General features: G+C 39.9%; 1 protein-coding gene across 9 annotated transcripts in view; it reads left to right on the plus strand.

Moving 5' to 3' along the window:
- Positions 1-16,735, plus strand: part of DENND2B (DENN domain containing 2B) — a 175,519-nt gene that overhangs the window by 74,236 nt on the left and 84,548 nt on the right. For 8 of the 9 annotated variants that reach the window (XM_064657376.1, XM_064657379.1, XM_064657382.1 and 5 more), the window contains one exon: positions 3,431-3,535. In XM_064657376.1, the coding sequence (XP_064513446.1) occupies positions 3,456-3,535 (80 nt within the window). In that variant the 5' untranslated portion in view covers positions 3,431-3,455. Of the gene's footprint in view, positions 1-3,430; positions 3,536-15,434; positions 15,558-16,735 lie in introns of those variants that run through there. The other variant, XM_064657384.1, reaches the window with a different exon arrangement.

Consider the following 16,735-nt stretch of genomic DNA (forward strand, 5'->3'; position numbering starts at 1 on the left):
GAATGGGTACTTCCAAAGTGCTGGGATGCTTTAGGAAAGTAAGAATAATTTTAAACTGCAGAGGGGAGGAGCATAGGATTTACCCCTCCCCTGCTAACATTTGTTAATGGAATTAGAGATTCAATGTTGCCTTAAGGTTTGTTAGCCCAAAGAGTGATGGCTTTCAGTGCCTCATCTGTCCATTAGAAAGCTCCAGTTCATAAGGATTATTCTGTCATTGGGGTTTCCTGCAATGACAAAAATCTGTGAGGAAATATCTGCATTGCAGCAGCCATTTTTCAGTCAGGATGCTGAACCCTGACTGGCACGAGCAGCAGATCCCATATTGCCATCACATATTTTTTTTATATTTGTCTGTCATGTTTACCTTTTGATCCTGATAAATGGTTTGTGGAGTTTTTAGGCAAAATTGATGTAATAATGAAGAATGCCTAGATTTTACCATCTAGGCTCACTAAATTGCCAATTTGAGAGCTGTCCCAGCGAAACTAGTGAGACCATGTCTGGAGTAAAGCACAAACTATGACTACATAAGGGTTTCAGAGGAATTCTTTAAACTTTGTCTAAAAATGAAGAGTTCTGTTGTATTTGTAAATATAGTTAGATGGTTTACCAGGCAATGTGGAATCTGTGTGACATGACTATTTTTGGATATGTTTTTAGCAGTATGTCACAATACTTGAGAGACTTTGGTTTTCATTGCTCTGTGAAGAATAATTTGCAAACACTATTGAAGAATGCTCTCACCCAAGCCCAAGGGATGTGATTCTTACCATACAATGATTCAATAAACTTGCAGGGCTGTCACACTCATTTGAAGACTCTAAAATAGCTTTCTACAAGACCATAAAATTTGGTTTAGGTTTCTTTTCTTTGTCCCTCTTTCTTTTGGGGTTTTTTTGGGGAGGGGTTGGGGGCTGTATTGAGGATTTTTTGGAGTGGTGGTGGTATAAACCTTTGCTTCCAGGCACCTCTGTAAATTGTTGATTGAATACTTTTCTGCCATGTTCAGGTTGTTTGCATTTTCCCTGCATATGCAGCATCACCTGCAGTAAAATATTAATCCAAAATAAGCATTAAAGAAAAATTACATGTAAAAGTCATCTGATAGTACCATATATACAGGAGTCTCAACTGCATGGGAAGAAATATGCTTATCTCACTGAATTTGAAATATCTTGTGAAATTGTCTTCTAGCACTCAATTCCTCTTTTGCTGAAAACAAATCAATTTGGCCTATTTGACATGTAAGGTAGCTTTGAAGTGTGAGATTTAAATAATAATTTTTTTTTAAAATATTGACCACAATGATATTTATCAAACTTTGACATGCTCTTTTTCCATTGAATTTTGGGTATGGGAAAAGTGGACTCTTAGAAAACAACAACTACTATTTTATTTTTGTAATATGTTGGTCAGTATCCCATCTTTTTGAGGGTTTCTTGAACTCATTTTTGTCTTACACAGAAAAGGAAATCTTGGAAAATTAATGTAACTCATGCATGCCAGCAGTTATTATTTTCCTTATGCCACGTCTCTGATTTCTCTCTTATTAGTTTTTAATATGTGATTTAGACAGATTTAATGCTGTAAAAGTATTGAAGTGGAAAGTGAGTGGAAAACATTGAAAAAACTGCTTGCTCCCTGTGGAATGTACAGTCCTAGAAAGCTTGGCCAGCATCAGCAGGCTTCCTTTCTTGTCCCAAGCAATCCCTTTTCCAGTCGGAACAGGCAGTTCTGTAACAGTCTGTTATCTTGATAATGTAACACTAACAATAACAATGAGACGCTGGAAGAATTTGGGGAGCTTCAGTGTAGAAAAAAATGTTACCAACTGGGGAAAAAAATCTCCAGTTAATCTGTGAAAATTGATACAAGACAGTGGAGAAGGACAAGTAGACCTGGAGTCTGTGGTCAGCATGATTGACTCTGCCTCTGGAGCTGCAATCTGCAGGAGATTTTCTGACTGTATTTGTTCGGAATGAAGTGGTTTAGAGAATGTCCCTTCACTGCAATGGCTTTGTTAGTACAGGGATTTTTGTGTGTTGTCAGTTCCCAGCTTGCTTTTCAGCATCACATTACAGTGGCTTCTCAAGCAGTCTGGACTTACTGTGGGTTTGAGTAAACAAGAAGTTTCGTAACACTCCTTATTTTTGCATTAGCTATGCCATTAATGGTCGTAAAAAATGGTAGCTCTGGTCAGACCCTGGGTGGCAGGGCTGTAAACCATGGTAGATATTTTAGTTTATAAACTAAGCAGCATCTCAGAAACCACCCAGAGTGGTGCCAGCAGAGCTGCAGAATCCTGGATAAACGACTCCTTCAGCATCAGATGGAATAAGTACTGTTCTATTTCTTTCTCAAGGGACTCCGTCGGCATTTTAGGAATCTTATCGTGACATGGAAATACCTTCCTCCTTCATTTTGCAGAATATTTCTCAAGAGATTACAGTGACAGAGGAAATGGCCACTAAGAGCTGTGGTCTATGCCAGAGAAACATGGAATATAGTCAACAGAGGAGCATGATGTTGGGGGTTACCACTTTTTCATCCTTTGGATTACATCCTGTCCTATATCCATATCATCATATTCTCCCTTCAGTCACATCATGACATTCCTATTTAAGATAATGGGATGAAAGCAAAATAAATCACGGTACTGGGCTGCTTCTTTGCCAAAGTGAAACAATGTCAAGAAGTAAGACCCATCTTTTGGGCATTTAACTGAATATACAGGGCTGAAATTAAATTCACAATTTTTGAGATTACCATATTACTAAAACATAGCTAGGCATTGCTAAAGTTTCATTATATTACTTGAGGTTTTGAAAGTGTCCTAATACAGTTTTACTTAAAGAATCTTGTGTCTAATAGAGAAAACCATTTGTGATACTTTCACGCCACAAACAGATTTGAAAATTATATTCAACAAACCCACTATTGAATAAATTTCACTATTAGAAAATATTTCCATAATAGAGCTGCATTTTAAAATTGAGAAAGCTTTCTTCATTCCTTGGAATAGCTTTTGTGTGGTCAAAATGCCAATCATAGCTACGGTATTCGCAAGTATCACGCAGTGCAGTTACTGGGTTCTCCACATACACTGATGGATGGAAGAACCACACCAAACCTGTCATATTTTGTGAACTTGGTATCAAGCTCTGTTCATCAGACAGGTCAGAACCTGATGGACACACCTAATTCCCATAAGATATTTCCCTTTATAGCACTGGGCTCTAATAAATTTGGCTGTGGACGTGAAAGAGCAGCAGTAGAGAGGTAGGGTTTAGTTTCTCAGGATCATAACCAGACTGATTGCATTTATAGAATGAAAAGCAGCCTAGAGTTCTGCCTTTACACAGCATAGTAGTTCTAGCAGCTAATTGTCATTTGGGCTTGTCGAAGCTTAATTTTTTTCTTCTCACAGATATCTACATTTCTAGAAAGCAGAAATGACCATGACTGCCAACAAGAATGCCAGTGTCAACAGCAGAGCTGGAGGGAGTAAAGTGCCCCAGGACACTCTGGATAGGTAAGTGGTGAACTGCAAGATTCTGAGAAAGGCTTGTCCACGTTTGGAACAAAATCTCTTGTTCAAAGGTTGGCCTCTATTCTGACACATCTCTTGGCTGAGAGAAGTTTTTTTGTAGGGGTAGGAGGAACTGAGGTATGAGGGAAGGTCTGCTTCTGGTGTATTTCTGTTGGGCTGTTGCTGCTTTCCGTCTGGTTTATAAGGAAAGTGATTGCAAGGAAGGACCTGTGTGGAAGGTGCTATGTAGACCTCAGGAGATTTGGGCTAAATTTCTCAGCCATGTGACTGCATGTCAACCTCCAGTTTGTTTTGTATTGGTTTCTACGTTTTCTCTGCTGTATCTGCTGTCACAGACTGTGGTCAGACTGTCTCCTGTTGCAGATCAGGCAGTGAGTGGGAAAGGGCTGAATGTAAAGTACAGGGCACATCTCTGTTGCTTTGCTTATTTGTCCTTTCTATAGCATTAAAGCAGTTTGCAAAGTAGATCATTCACGGTTAGGGGAAAACTGTAGCCAAGGACACCTTAAATCCCCAAATCTGGCAATCCTGGGGAAATCAGTCTTTTAAGACTAGATCAGAAATCAAAGTGCTCTTGCAAATTTGTGCATGTTTACTTCTGGCTAAGAAACACTATCCTAATAAAGTTCCAGTCCATGAGAAGGATGTGACATGGCTGCATGCAGTGCTGCACATGCCTTTAAATAACAGACATGTTTCACTCATGAATTGGTAAAGTGAAAATGCAAGAAGGGTAGAGTGAGTTTTTGCTCCCTTGTTCTCTGGTTTGCATTGGTAGTGTTTTGAGGATAAGAAAGGACAAATTTTCTTTGGGCAACTCTGCTTTGGAATGTTGCTTTGATATGCAAGTAAGCAAATCACATGTAGCCATCAGGTTCTCCTATCCATGTCAGAAGGAGTCTTGTTCTCAGCCACAGCCTTTACAAAGTAATGCTGACTGATTCAGCCCATGGCCTTCATTCAGGACAAGCTCACCAGCTCCTCTCATTCTGGGACTGTCAGCTGTAAACTCTGCATTTAAATCTGCAATCCCACTGTGCAGCCTTGCTGTGCTTTGACCAGGAATGTTTAGACAACTATTGGGTTAAAGAACCATTGAGTAAACCACTTCATCCCAGGAGCAAAGCTCTAGACTTTGGTTGTCAGCTAGGTGAGCAGAAAGCCACACAAACTGTGCAGGGCCTTTCCTAAAATCCATGATATGTCTGTTGACATATCTCCCTGTCCTTGCTGTAGCATTTTGTCTAGCTCTCCAGGGGATTCTTGCGTGATCCTATTCTGTTTTAAGGGACTATTCTGTATTGTGTTACACAATAACATGCCAGTGACTTAATTTTTCTTGTGTTTTGTCTCAAAAAGACTTTTACACTGTTATAAACAGCACAGAGGAGGAATAACTTGCCCCTAACCTTATAGAGTCTCCATACTGCAGTAATAACTTTATGTTACATATCAGACATGGAAGCAAGGAAGATGCTCTTTGCCATAAAAAGTTCAAGAAGTAACTCTGTAAGGCAGTAAGTAGGCTGCAGTAAAATGAGTCTGTGCCCAGACATGAATGTTGTAGAGGAAAGAAGCAGTGGAGGTCCTATTTATTTGTTGGACACTTTGGGATAGGGGTATGGGTTGTACCCATGTCAACAAAATGCTCCAGTCACTTTGTCCAGGCCAGGTGGCATCTGTTTTAGTCATACCTGACTTGGAGTACCACACCTGATAAGCTGTACCATGGTTTTTCCTAGCTGACAGAAGTACAGCATGTGCACAGAAGGATTGTACTGGGAGAACTTCACTAGTAAACACTGGGATACAGGTGAGGGGATCACAAAATTACTGTTTGATTTTGTTCACTTGAGAATGAAATGTCAGAGGCGAGAAGTCCCTGTATTGCAGCTGCCAGAATAGCTGGTATAGATGGAGAATTTCAGATAGAGAAATTGAGGAGAGTTGGCTTTGATCCTAGAGAGGAACTGCAAGTTCCTACTGGTAGTAGAGTTTCATTTAATGCTGATATTGGTGCAACATAGGTGTATTAATCTCCTGGTGGCTATGGCATATTTTTAGTGTTATTTTCTTGTCAGTCCTAGTTTTGGTGAGGTTTATTGTTTCAAGACTGTTCACTTGGACTTGATCTCAAAGGTCTCTTCCAACCTGAATGCTTCTATGATTCAGTGATGTAGTATCACCAGCTGGTTCAACCTTTTCTGATTCATTATGGGTCAGAAGCAAAGGTCAGTAAAGTCTGTAGAAGTGTTTCTAATTGCTTTGGCTGTGAGTTAGATCCCTGTACATCACAGATTTAAATTTTAATAATAAAAGTCCTCAAAAAGAAGGTGCCTACAAGTAAACAGCAGGCATCAAGATTCTTGCAGTAACTAAGATTCTCTTGGTCCTCACCAGGATGTGGATTCACACGAGCCACCAGAGCCATTTTTTCACCAGATTTGTGTGAATGACAGTTTAGGAAATGAGGGAGAGACAGAGGAGAGCGAGGACATTATTTGGGAGGATAACTGTGAGTCTCTCCTGAGAAACTGGTTGTGGGATTCACGGGTTTCTGCCATAAGTATGGGGGGGGAAATGCTTGGATTTGAAGAAAGTGAAGTGATTTAAATAAATAAATCCGCACTAATGCATTGTTTCTGAACCTACTGGAGGTTCATTCACCACTTGTTACAAACAGAGGTTTTTGTGTGGTTTAGGTGAGACAAACTTGACTGTGGATAGGAAAACTGTAGAATGATGACAAGGGTGGTTGAAAGTATGGAACATTTTCACTACAAGGCAAGAGTAGATTGATTGTGACTCTTCATCCTAGAGAAGAAAGGATTGGAGGGGAAGAGGAAGTAACAGAAGTCTCTGAAATGATATATGGAACAGTGAGGATAAATAGGGGGAAAAACCTCTTTCTGTTTAAGAACTGACACAAATAAAATAAAATTAGAAGACAATAGGTTGAAAATCAGTTGAAAAGAAGGCACTTCTCTGCAGCATGTTTTTACACTATGAAACTTATTGCTATGGGATGTTGCAGTTGGACAAATTCATGGAAGAAAAATCTTCCAAGGCCTTTTAGTCACAGAAACAAAATCTATGAGTCAACAGACTGTTAAGCTGGTTAAGTTGCACTGCAGCTTCTCCTGTCCAGGCACCTGCTAACCATCACGATCAGTGACTGAGCCTGCACCAGGAATGCTTTTTGGGTCCAAGCCAGTGGGGACATTCTGATGTTTTTTGGAACAAGAGCCAATTACAGGAAGCAAATTGGAGAAATTGCAAAAGGATTGTTACACTTACAAAATGAGACTTTCTGGCTTTCGGTGAACTTCAAGGGCACAGCTTTAATCCTTCCTCGTGAGTCACTGAGGTGAACGCCAAGGAACAGAAGATAGGAAAGCACCTTATGTGTAGCTGAAAGTGACTTCTTGGCAGTTCTGGCAGGAAGCAGCTCTGTGAAATCTTCTTAGCTGTTCAACAAGAGACAAGGGAGCCCAGAGCATGCTTGAAGCTAGTTCATGACCCTTTTGTATCAAATGACTACTTGGTTTGATTGCACCATAGTTAAGCAGATCAGTGTAACTCTGAGGACACATTAAGAGAACAGAAGTTAAAGGCATAGCAGTGTTTGATGCTCCCTCTCCTCGCAATGTGGCTTGTTTTCCCTTAGCAAATGATTTAGTATTTATCTGGGGTCTTTGTGTTTTATGCAGAAACTTAATTTTAATTAATTAATTAATTAATTAATTCATGAGGTATTTGTCCTAATCTAGTGTTTGTTCCAGTGCAAACAAAGGTAACTGTAGAAATGGTACTACGACCTCTGACTTAAAAATCACCTTTACACTATACTGTATTAAAACAGGCCTATATTATGTCTATGAGGTCATGCTCTACTAAAGAAAATATGGGTTTCAAAATTGTACTCTGTACAGTATAACAGAGACAAGGAGAAAAAAAATTCTAAACAAAATAATTATATATTAATATATCATTACATCTGAAGATTGTAGCTTAGTTTGAGATGCTAGATGCAACAAGGACCAGAGCTGAAAAGTGTTTAGAGTAAATGTGGCTACAGAACTTCTGTAAATCATTCCTTATGTCTTTATCTCTGGCTGATATACCATCTCTTAACTCTGGATCTCAAGCCATTTTACACATTTCTTACTTGCTGCAGTATACTGCTGGAGTACAGGAAGAGTTTGTTTTTAGAGGAGCTCATTGATTTACAGTTTTTTGTCTGAGAGTATTGAATGAGGCATAAAAATTTTCAGATTTTGTTGATACAGGCTTCTCCCAGTGTGTTTGTAAGTGACAGAATTTCTCTTTGTCTCTAATATTTTCTGTGGTGCAGGCTGTGCCTTGTGTATGAGTCCCACCTTGGAGACTAAGGGAGAGCTTTTGAAAGCTTATACACATTTGTATACCATTTACAGTGAACAAAGATTAGATTCTCTGCAACTAAGTGTTGTAGTAGCATGATGACTTTAGTAGTATATATAGGGGGACTGCCGTGATGAGCTAGAACACCTTTCTAGTTTAATGTCTCTGGGCTCTGTTTGGGAAGATAGACAAAGCAGAAACCAATCTTGATTCCAGCTGTGGAAAAGGATGATGTCTGAGGAAAACTACTCTCAGAGGCCGTGTGTCTGAGGAAAACTATGTCACCAGAATCATATGAGTTTCAGTGCAGATTGGATTTTGTGATGTGGGCTGTTGTCTTTCCACCCAATCTGAATGGGAAAGGTGGTGTCCTCACTGGAGGGTGTTGGTGGAGGATGTTCTCCAGCTGAGCAATCATGATTTCAATGGCACAATAAGCTGAGGGTGCTGATGTCAGTGGGTGGTATAGCAAGACACCAGAAATTTGTGCTAACTAAGGATTACATCTGCAAATTGCTGTGAGCACAGAGTTGCAGGTTGCAAAGTGTCTATCCTAATAACTGTCATAAAACTTCTTTCTAAATACTTTTAGTTGAATCTTTGAACCAAATATACTCTTTACTTGGTTAAAACTGGAATCTGATATCATGAGTTGCATCTTTCTCCTTGCTTGGGAAGAACTGAGCTGGGTACCCACAAACCTCTAAATATAGGCTCTGTTTTTTATCTCCCAGCACTGTGTGAGGACATTCCTGCTGTCACCGACAATTTGTCAGCCTCATTAGCCTGGCATATGCTGAGATATGTTTGCACTGGCTTTGTGGCTCAAAACTTCTTCCTTCTTCAGAATGTAGGTTAACAGGACAGAATTTAATTGGCAGAGCTAGCTTGCCTCCAGTGAAGGCAATAGAGATGCACCACATAAATCAGATCTGGACTAATATAACTCTAGAGATACCTTAGGAGTGTTTCAGATGAATTGTTTACAATTCTTTATTTATCAAATAAAATAGTAACTGGCATTGTTTAACAAAGTAAGCCCATGGAGTAGTGTTGTGTCCAGCTTTATTATGAGTGGAGGAATTATTTGCTGTTGTTATTCATAGGTAAAATTAAAACTGGAAGTTCATAGGGAAGGCTCCTCAGGTCGATGCATTAACTTGCTGCTAGGTAAACCAGAGGCCAGATCTGAGTTTGCATCTGAAGGCAGAAACAATCTTAGAAAGATGTTAGAAACTAAGAAAACTTTTAGAGAAATCTTTGGTGAAGGAAGGCTTTGTGCCTGTGTTTCAGCCTTAAAACTCTGAGATGTGTGATCACTTCCAAAATCAGTCCTAGTCAGGCCAAACTCATTCAGTTTTACAGCCAGTGTATTTATTTATTTATTTTAAGATGAAATAAATTCTCGATTCACATTAATAAATCCAACTTTGTTTCCTTTGAAAGCATTATGTGGTTGTGGCCTGGGCAGAGGACTAGAAATACTTTGCCTCAGGAATTGACACCTCCAGAATTCTTCAATAAAAGAATGTGCAGATATGTCTGGTGTTGGGGTTAAGAAGTGCTCTGCTGTCAGTGCTGGAGTGTGGGTGGCAGCTGTTTGCTCTGCTGGTTAGTTCTGAGAGTGCTCTGTTCTCTTCCCTTTCCACAGTGAATTTTTCATTTCAAAGATGATCTCATGTCTTGAGATCTATAGGGAGAAGTATTGTCTTCACAGAGGCAATGCCTGTGCAGTACTTGTCTCTCATTTAGAGACATCCATTCATGGATGCAACTGTAGTGTCTTCTGCTTGTGTTACCAGATATGTAACAATATGACTTTAAATTAATTTTTATAAATTCAATACTTTTCTATTATGACTCCTAATATAAGAAAAAACCAAACTAAACCAATTCTCCTCATCTCTGTGTTAAACTGTAGGCACTGTCTATATTTATTGTTAGGTAATTCATCCACATGTGGTCCAGTCTGCCTGCACTGACAGTGAATTACTTTGTGACTCATGCAAAAGAGCTGTGTTCACACCCAGGGTGGATGACTCGAGGGGCAGATAAGGCAGACTGACACTAAACAACTCCCTCCCCATTACTGTGACAGAGCGTGGGGAGGGAGATAACTCTGCATCCACCACGGTGGAGCCCCGATCCTGCTGTAAGAAAAATATTAGTAGTAAGATAAGCAAAATGTATTGTATTTATGCATTTCATGTGAATATAAATTTAAAAACTATGATATTTATTACATGCCCTGAGTTTTCTGAGTGGAGAGCATCATGAAGAATGCAATAACTTCGAAATCAAAGGATGCATCTTCAGTTCTCTGTGTTGCTCTAAAATAATGATGTTTCGATCTTATTTGAAATTCTAACGTGTACAATTTTCCCACTAACTTTCTGTGTGTGATTGCCATTGTCTTATAGCAATTATGATATATTATTCTCTCACCTCTTACTCTTTATTTGCTTAGTGTGTGGACAGTATTGCTGTGATTGATAGAAAAGCTGCATCTTTCCCTTGCGGATGGCTGCATTTCAATTACAGGTAAAAGGCTGCATTTAATTAGAGGTGAAAAGTGCTCTTTGCCTGGGCTCTACAGTTAGTTGTATGGTTTAAAAGAGTCTCCTTAAAACATTGGTAATAGATTGCTGTGGAGATCTGTGCTATTCCTCTTAAGCCATACTTAACAGAAAGTTCAGTGGGTTGTTTGGATGCCCATTCAGTTTGCGTTATAATGGTGTCCTACGGGGGAAAAAATGCTGGTGTGTTTGCTGCTGCCTCAACTGTGTGCTGAAATGCTTATCAAAACATCACAAGAGTGATGTGTCTCAGTGAAAATCTTTCTCTGGAGGAGACATGCAGATGTAGATGCAGAAAACAGGAACAGAAAACTGGTTGCTGGTTGTTTACAACTTTTGGGAGATTTGTATGGAGTTTGATAAGTTAGTGGTTTTGTGCATATTTGGGTGTGCAAGTTTTGGTCTTTTTTTTTTCCAATGCATTCTGATGAGGGAGGAGTGAGACCAGCTTGGAAAGGAGAGTGAGTTATGTGTGCATAAAGCAGGAAGCCAAGTCTTCATTTCACATATTTTAAAATAAAAGCTTCAATTGCCCCGTCAGGTGGGCTAAAACATCTCCCAGTTTTCCCAGTCAGAGAAACCCTGGGGGACTTTGTTAGAGCTCCAAGAGGCCAGTGGTGTGAGTTCAGCTCATGTGCTCTTGATGTGTCCCATCCTCTCTATGCTGCCTGGGCTGGGATCTCTTGGCTCTGCTGCAGGAGAACTCCTGGCAGATGAGTGTGGCTCAAGGCAACGAGGCACTTCACACTGAACTGCTGAGATGGATTTTCCTGCCAAAAGTATTTGTCTACGGCTCAGAAATACTAGAGAGAATACTTCAAGCTCTTCATGAACTTGTGAAACAAAACCTGCAGAAAATGTTTGTTACTTTAGAAAATAATCAAGTTTTAATATTTTGACAGTGAGCTTGAGAATAGGAAGAATAGTGATTGAATAAAATTCTAAGACTAACAATATGCTAAGTTATTGGAGCCATGATGAGACACAGCTTTTTTGTTGTTGTTGTTTAAATCATTGAGGTTTAGAAAACAGTTCAAAGAAACCTCAGCCAAACAACTGTGAAAACTGAATAACTGATGTGAAATCTATTAGCGAGTACTGTACTCCTTTACAAGCAGAAACAGCTTGAACCATGCAGCTGAAAAATTTTTAGCAGGTCAGTTCCCAGCAGTGCAAAGTTACATTTGGTTCAGGAGGGAATAAGAGCTGTTATTTACCCTGTACGGCTGGAGGTGCATCAGCTGGGAGGGCACCTACTGTCATCAGGAACAGAAACATCTGCAGTGGGAACAAGTACGAATGCTGGTCCAAATGACCCTGAAACTGGGAAGAGTTTGAATGCGGGGTTTGACTTTATTGCTGTCCTTTATCTCGGCACCGGTGGCCTGCTGATTTCCGACGGTCTGAGGCAGAATGTTCCCCTCCCTCGCACTGCTCAGCAGCGACCTCGGGGTGGCGGATCAGAGGGCACACTGAAAATCCCTGAAAATCACTTAGGTAGGGTTGGAGAAATATCATTGTAAGTACAGTGATCTAGAGACATAAGAGAGGAATGGTTTGTAAGGTGAGATACCAGCTTCTAATTAGATTGAGAGAATTGAACAAATAGACCTACTTTTGGATACATCCTTTTGGCTTCCCCAAAGAGTTGGTAGGGGATAGGGAGTTTTACTATTCCATTTCTATTGCTGCTGGTTTGTTTCACACTAATTTTAGAAATCCACTCAGGAAGAAACATAACTTTATATGCACTTGTCAGTCAAACAAATAACTTTTTCTTAGAGGGAAGTTTTATTAATATATCCCTCCCATTTGTACAGGTTTTTAAGAAAAAAACCCCCAATAAACCCTAAAATTTTGATTGAATTTTGCTTCACAGAGCTTCAGATCAAGTTGGATTTATTATTACTTGGAGTCTGCAGGAATTTACTCTGGTGAATTACTTTCCATTGTATTATAATTCTCATGACACTTTGAATGCTTTATGCTTTTATATATAGCAAAATCATACCTTATCATTAAAATTACCTTTCCCCTTCTATTACAGTTTATATTTGCCAAAACCACTGGAAACTGCAACTCTTGCAGTACAAAGACTACTTAGATTAACACTGCAATCTTTATTTGTTTAATCACCATATTTACATTAGTGTACTCAGTGGTACTAAGACCTGAATTAACTTATGTATTTTTGCAGAAAACAATTACAACAGCATGGTTTTGGAAATATTTCTGATATCTTTCTAGTGCTTTTACTGCAGTAAAATGTAGTGAATAAAAGCAATGAGAAAGATATATGATAAAACACTTAAAGGAGACTTCACCAGAGCACTGTCAGAGAATCAGAGCACAAGTCTTGTGTGAATTTGTTTTTTGGGTGGCAATAAAATGTGGGACAGATGTCCTCAGGGAGCATAGCATAGTAGTCAAGTGCATAATATTTTTACATTATAATGCCAATAATTCCATTTTTCTGGAGGAAGTTGTTCTTTGTAATGAAACTCTGTTGCCTTCTGGACCAGGAAGATGCTGGTAATCTCACTGAAAAGACCAACAAAGATGCAAGTCATGAGCACTGCTAATGATATTCCTTGTTCTGTGAACATCTGGCCATGAGGAGCTGTCTAGGACGCTCATCTCTGTACACTTGAGCTGTTGAGAAGCCATCAGTGTGGGAGAACAATTTCCGTTCTGTGCCCTAATCAGTCCAAATTTGAATCAGTGGTTTAGAAATGAAAGAGTCTGTGTTGTCTTACCAGTTTGCTGCACTGTTCAGTTATCCTAAAAAGATATTTTCCACTTGGGCAGAACAGAACATTAGAAGAAGAAATAGCAAAATTTGTAAGGAGTGAATTTGAAAGGAAAATCTGAATGTAATGAGACAGATATTGTATGTTTCTTCCCTAATTGGAAAAGAAACATGTATGCTTGGAAAAACAAAGCAAGAAGCGCACCAACTTAGCATCCTCACAGATTTCATTCTTTAGATAGCATATTCACTATTTACCAGGTGCTATTGTGTCATGAAACTGGGAATTAAATTAGCTCAGTGCTTGATTCAGTCTCCACACCGTCATCCTTACATTTGCCCTTGAGGAACAAACATTAACAGCAAATGGCCTTTAAAAGCAAAAGAAACTGTAAAATTTTTTTCTGCAAGCAGGAAGATAAGACCTAATGGAAATACACAGGTGCCATTCATATTATTACAATATATACATGCAAAAATGCCCATAGTTCCTGGGAGATTTTTCAAAACTTTTGTCACAATTCACATCATGCACTCCGAGGTTATTTCCATTTTGGCCAGCTCCTGCATACAGAACTGGCACTGTGCCACAAGGGAATGTGGCTCCCTGGAGCTTTTGAACAACAGGCAGCAGTGTGCAGGAATATGGTAGGATAACTTCAGTGCTGAAAGCACAACTAAATATAACAGTTGTAAAAGATATGATGTTCCTAATAGTCAAATAGCACATAAAAAATATGAATTGATTTATTGAGTCAACCCATAAAATGATATTGTAGTCAATGGGAATGTCAGTTCCTGTAACAGCCTGATTGTTTTTTTGGGGAGCCTAAATATCTTGCAAGTTTCCCATTATCCAGATATGGGAATTTTGTCCAGAGTGCCCATATGTTGCTCCTGAAGCTCTTTGAAAGCAATATTTTTATAAAGAAAATATTTTATGCTTATCATATTAACGATGAGCTTTAATGCAAATGTGTGTTAATATTTTATTATGATGGAGCTGTAGAAAAATGCTGGAGTAAATGACAAGTATTAATTTGTTTCCTTCTCCCCTTAGCTGTAGAAAGAAAGTGATAGGTCTGCAAAGCAAGGTGACTTCTTCAGCGTAGGTCATCTACAATACTGTGGCTGTACAGCAAGTACATCTTTGTGACAAACAATTAACAGCAGCTAATAGATGGAAATGGTATTTTTCATTTTGAATTCATAGGCTGAAGCTCACCTGGCATCACCATTTCTCAGATGTAAGCTTTTTCCGGGTAACAGCATAACTATTTGAACTATGAAAACACAATTCACTGAGGTGGCAGTAACAGAGAAATGCTTTATGCTCCAAATTTTGCTAGCAAAACCTCACAAGGTCCTTTTCCAGCGAATGCTGGCAGGCAGGTGCAGGGGGCTCCTGTGGGCTGGGCTGGGGCATTACTGGTGACATTCAGGTGAGGGGAGCGTTGGTTAATCCTCCTGTTATGACAGTGTAGGTACCTCCAGCTGGCTCCCCTTCTGCATGAGCAGCAGGATGCTCAGCCCAGGGAGCAGCGGCAGGGCCGCGTGGCAGCTGAGGCCAAAAGAGGACTTGTCTGTCCAGACAACTGAACAAATGCCCAGGAATCAGACTACTCTCACATGAAACCTCTGCCCCCTTGGTTTGCTGCTGATTTGGGAATTATGTCAACATAGGCAAACAGGGGAGATGGCAGATAGCCTGTGTCCATTTGAAACTGTTGGCAGAGGCCTAAAGGCATTTTAATGTGGATTTTTAACCTCTCCCTTTCCTGTCAAACAGTACGGTCACCCATGTGGACTTCAGGATGCATGCTGAGCCTGGCAGGCTTCCTCACTGTGTCTGTGTGCATGTGGTTTGGTACCTGATACAGCTTTTATGATTTCTTTAGCAACAGGCAGCTGGATCGCCTCTGTTTAGAGGTTCAGGAATTTATTGTAAACTGTTGCTCCCTGCAACTTTAAAACAAAAACCTGAGAAATGCTATTTTTTCCAAGCTGTGAGCTACGAGGAGCAAACTTCTTGCCAGATTTCTCACGCACCGGTGCCTTCAAAGCCAGCATGTGAGATTGCAGAGAAAGGCTTTGCTACTGTTAGCTTTGTTAAACATTAATGTCAGCTTCCTCCCTTTAAGCATACAAAGGGATAGAGCTTTGACAAACACACTCAGGCTGTGTCATTTGCTGCTTGACAAGGGAAGCAGGCAGAGGCTACAGCAAGGCATGCGGGGCTGAGGGAAGAATGCCTACGTCTCCATTCTGTACCTTCCCAGGAGGGAAGAGCTTCTGAGTAAGTCTGGGTAGGCTGAAGTGACAGCAGTGGGGGATAGCTGTGTGCTTGTCAGAGGCTTGGCATTTCCCATAACCAGTTTTGCAGGAGGGGGACTTTCTGCTCATAGGCAGGAACTCAACACCAGCCTTCTGCTTACTGAAGGTAGCTATAGGACTGGCTTTAATTGCCAGAGTATGCAGCTCTGGTGTAGGACTAGCAACTTGGTGGACTAAAACTCATTTTTACAGCCCTTCTCTTCCCCTTCTCCTGCTATCCCTCTTGCTCTCAGACAGAACCTAATCTCTCTGCATAGCTAAATGCCTGTTTCTTGTCTAGTTTGATGAGATTCCATTTTTTCCTCTTTAATTCTTAAAGGTGATTTTTAAGTTATGCAGCAGTAATCATACCTATGCATTTGCCCTCATCATGCCATTGCCCTCAGATATGCCTTTGGATGAGGAATGAGGAACGACACACTTTGTTCTGGCACACTTGGGTTGCATACTTTGGATATACTAAGCTAGATTTGGTTTTATTGTAATAGAAAGTGTTAGTCCATTAGAGACCACAGTTGTTTACACCTAGGCTGAATATGACTATACTTTTCTAACTGCTGGCTAATTGCTGAGATGGAAACGTGGTGTAACATGCAGTGCTGCTGGCACATTTTTGTGTGTTGTGTTGGTTTTGATGCCTGGTTTCAGGGTTTTTTTGTGATTTGTTGGTTGGTTGGGTTTTGTTTGTTTGGTTGTTTTTTTTTGGTTTTTTTTTTTTATGATGTGCTTTCTGGGTTATGAGACAGCTTGCATTTTTTTTCCACTGAATATATACCAGAAGTCACAGGTTTGTGCTTTTTAGGAAAAAATCAGTATTGTGGGTCAAACTCTGTGAGGTTCTGAGGGGTGTAACTTAGGTTAGAATCTGGGCTTCAATTTGTTGATTCAAATACTCATTATTTGAGAGCCCGTGGATTACTGTAAGGAGTTTGTTGATAGTATCGTAGTCTTTGGAGAGCAAATATTGTCACAGCTGATGAGCTTATAAATGTCACTAGTTGGTTTTTCTTGCTGCCGTATACACAGGTGTTGGTATTGCCTCTCTTGAGCCACAGCATTTTCCTTTTCTTCCTGTTCTGCCTGATGCTATCTGTGTAGCTTCCTGTAGTGACATGAAGCTTATTTTTGGCTCTGTCCTGG

Source organism: Pseudopipra pipra, chromosome 6, assembly GCF_036250125.1.
Source record: "Pseudopipra pipra isolate bDixPip1 chromosome 6, bDixPip1.hap1, whole genome shotgun sequence".
NCBI classification, from domain to species: Eukaryota; Metazoa; Chordata; class Aves; order Passeriformes; family Pipridae; genus Pseudopipra; species Pseudopipra pipra.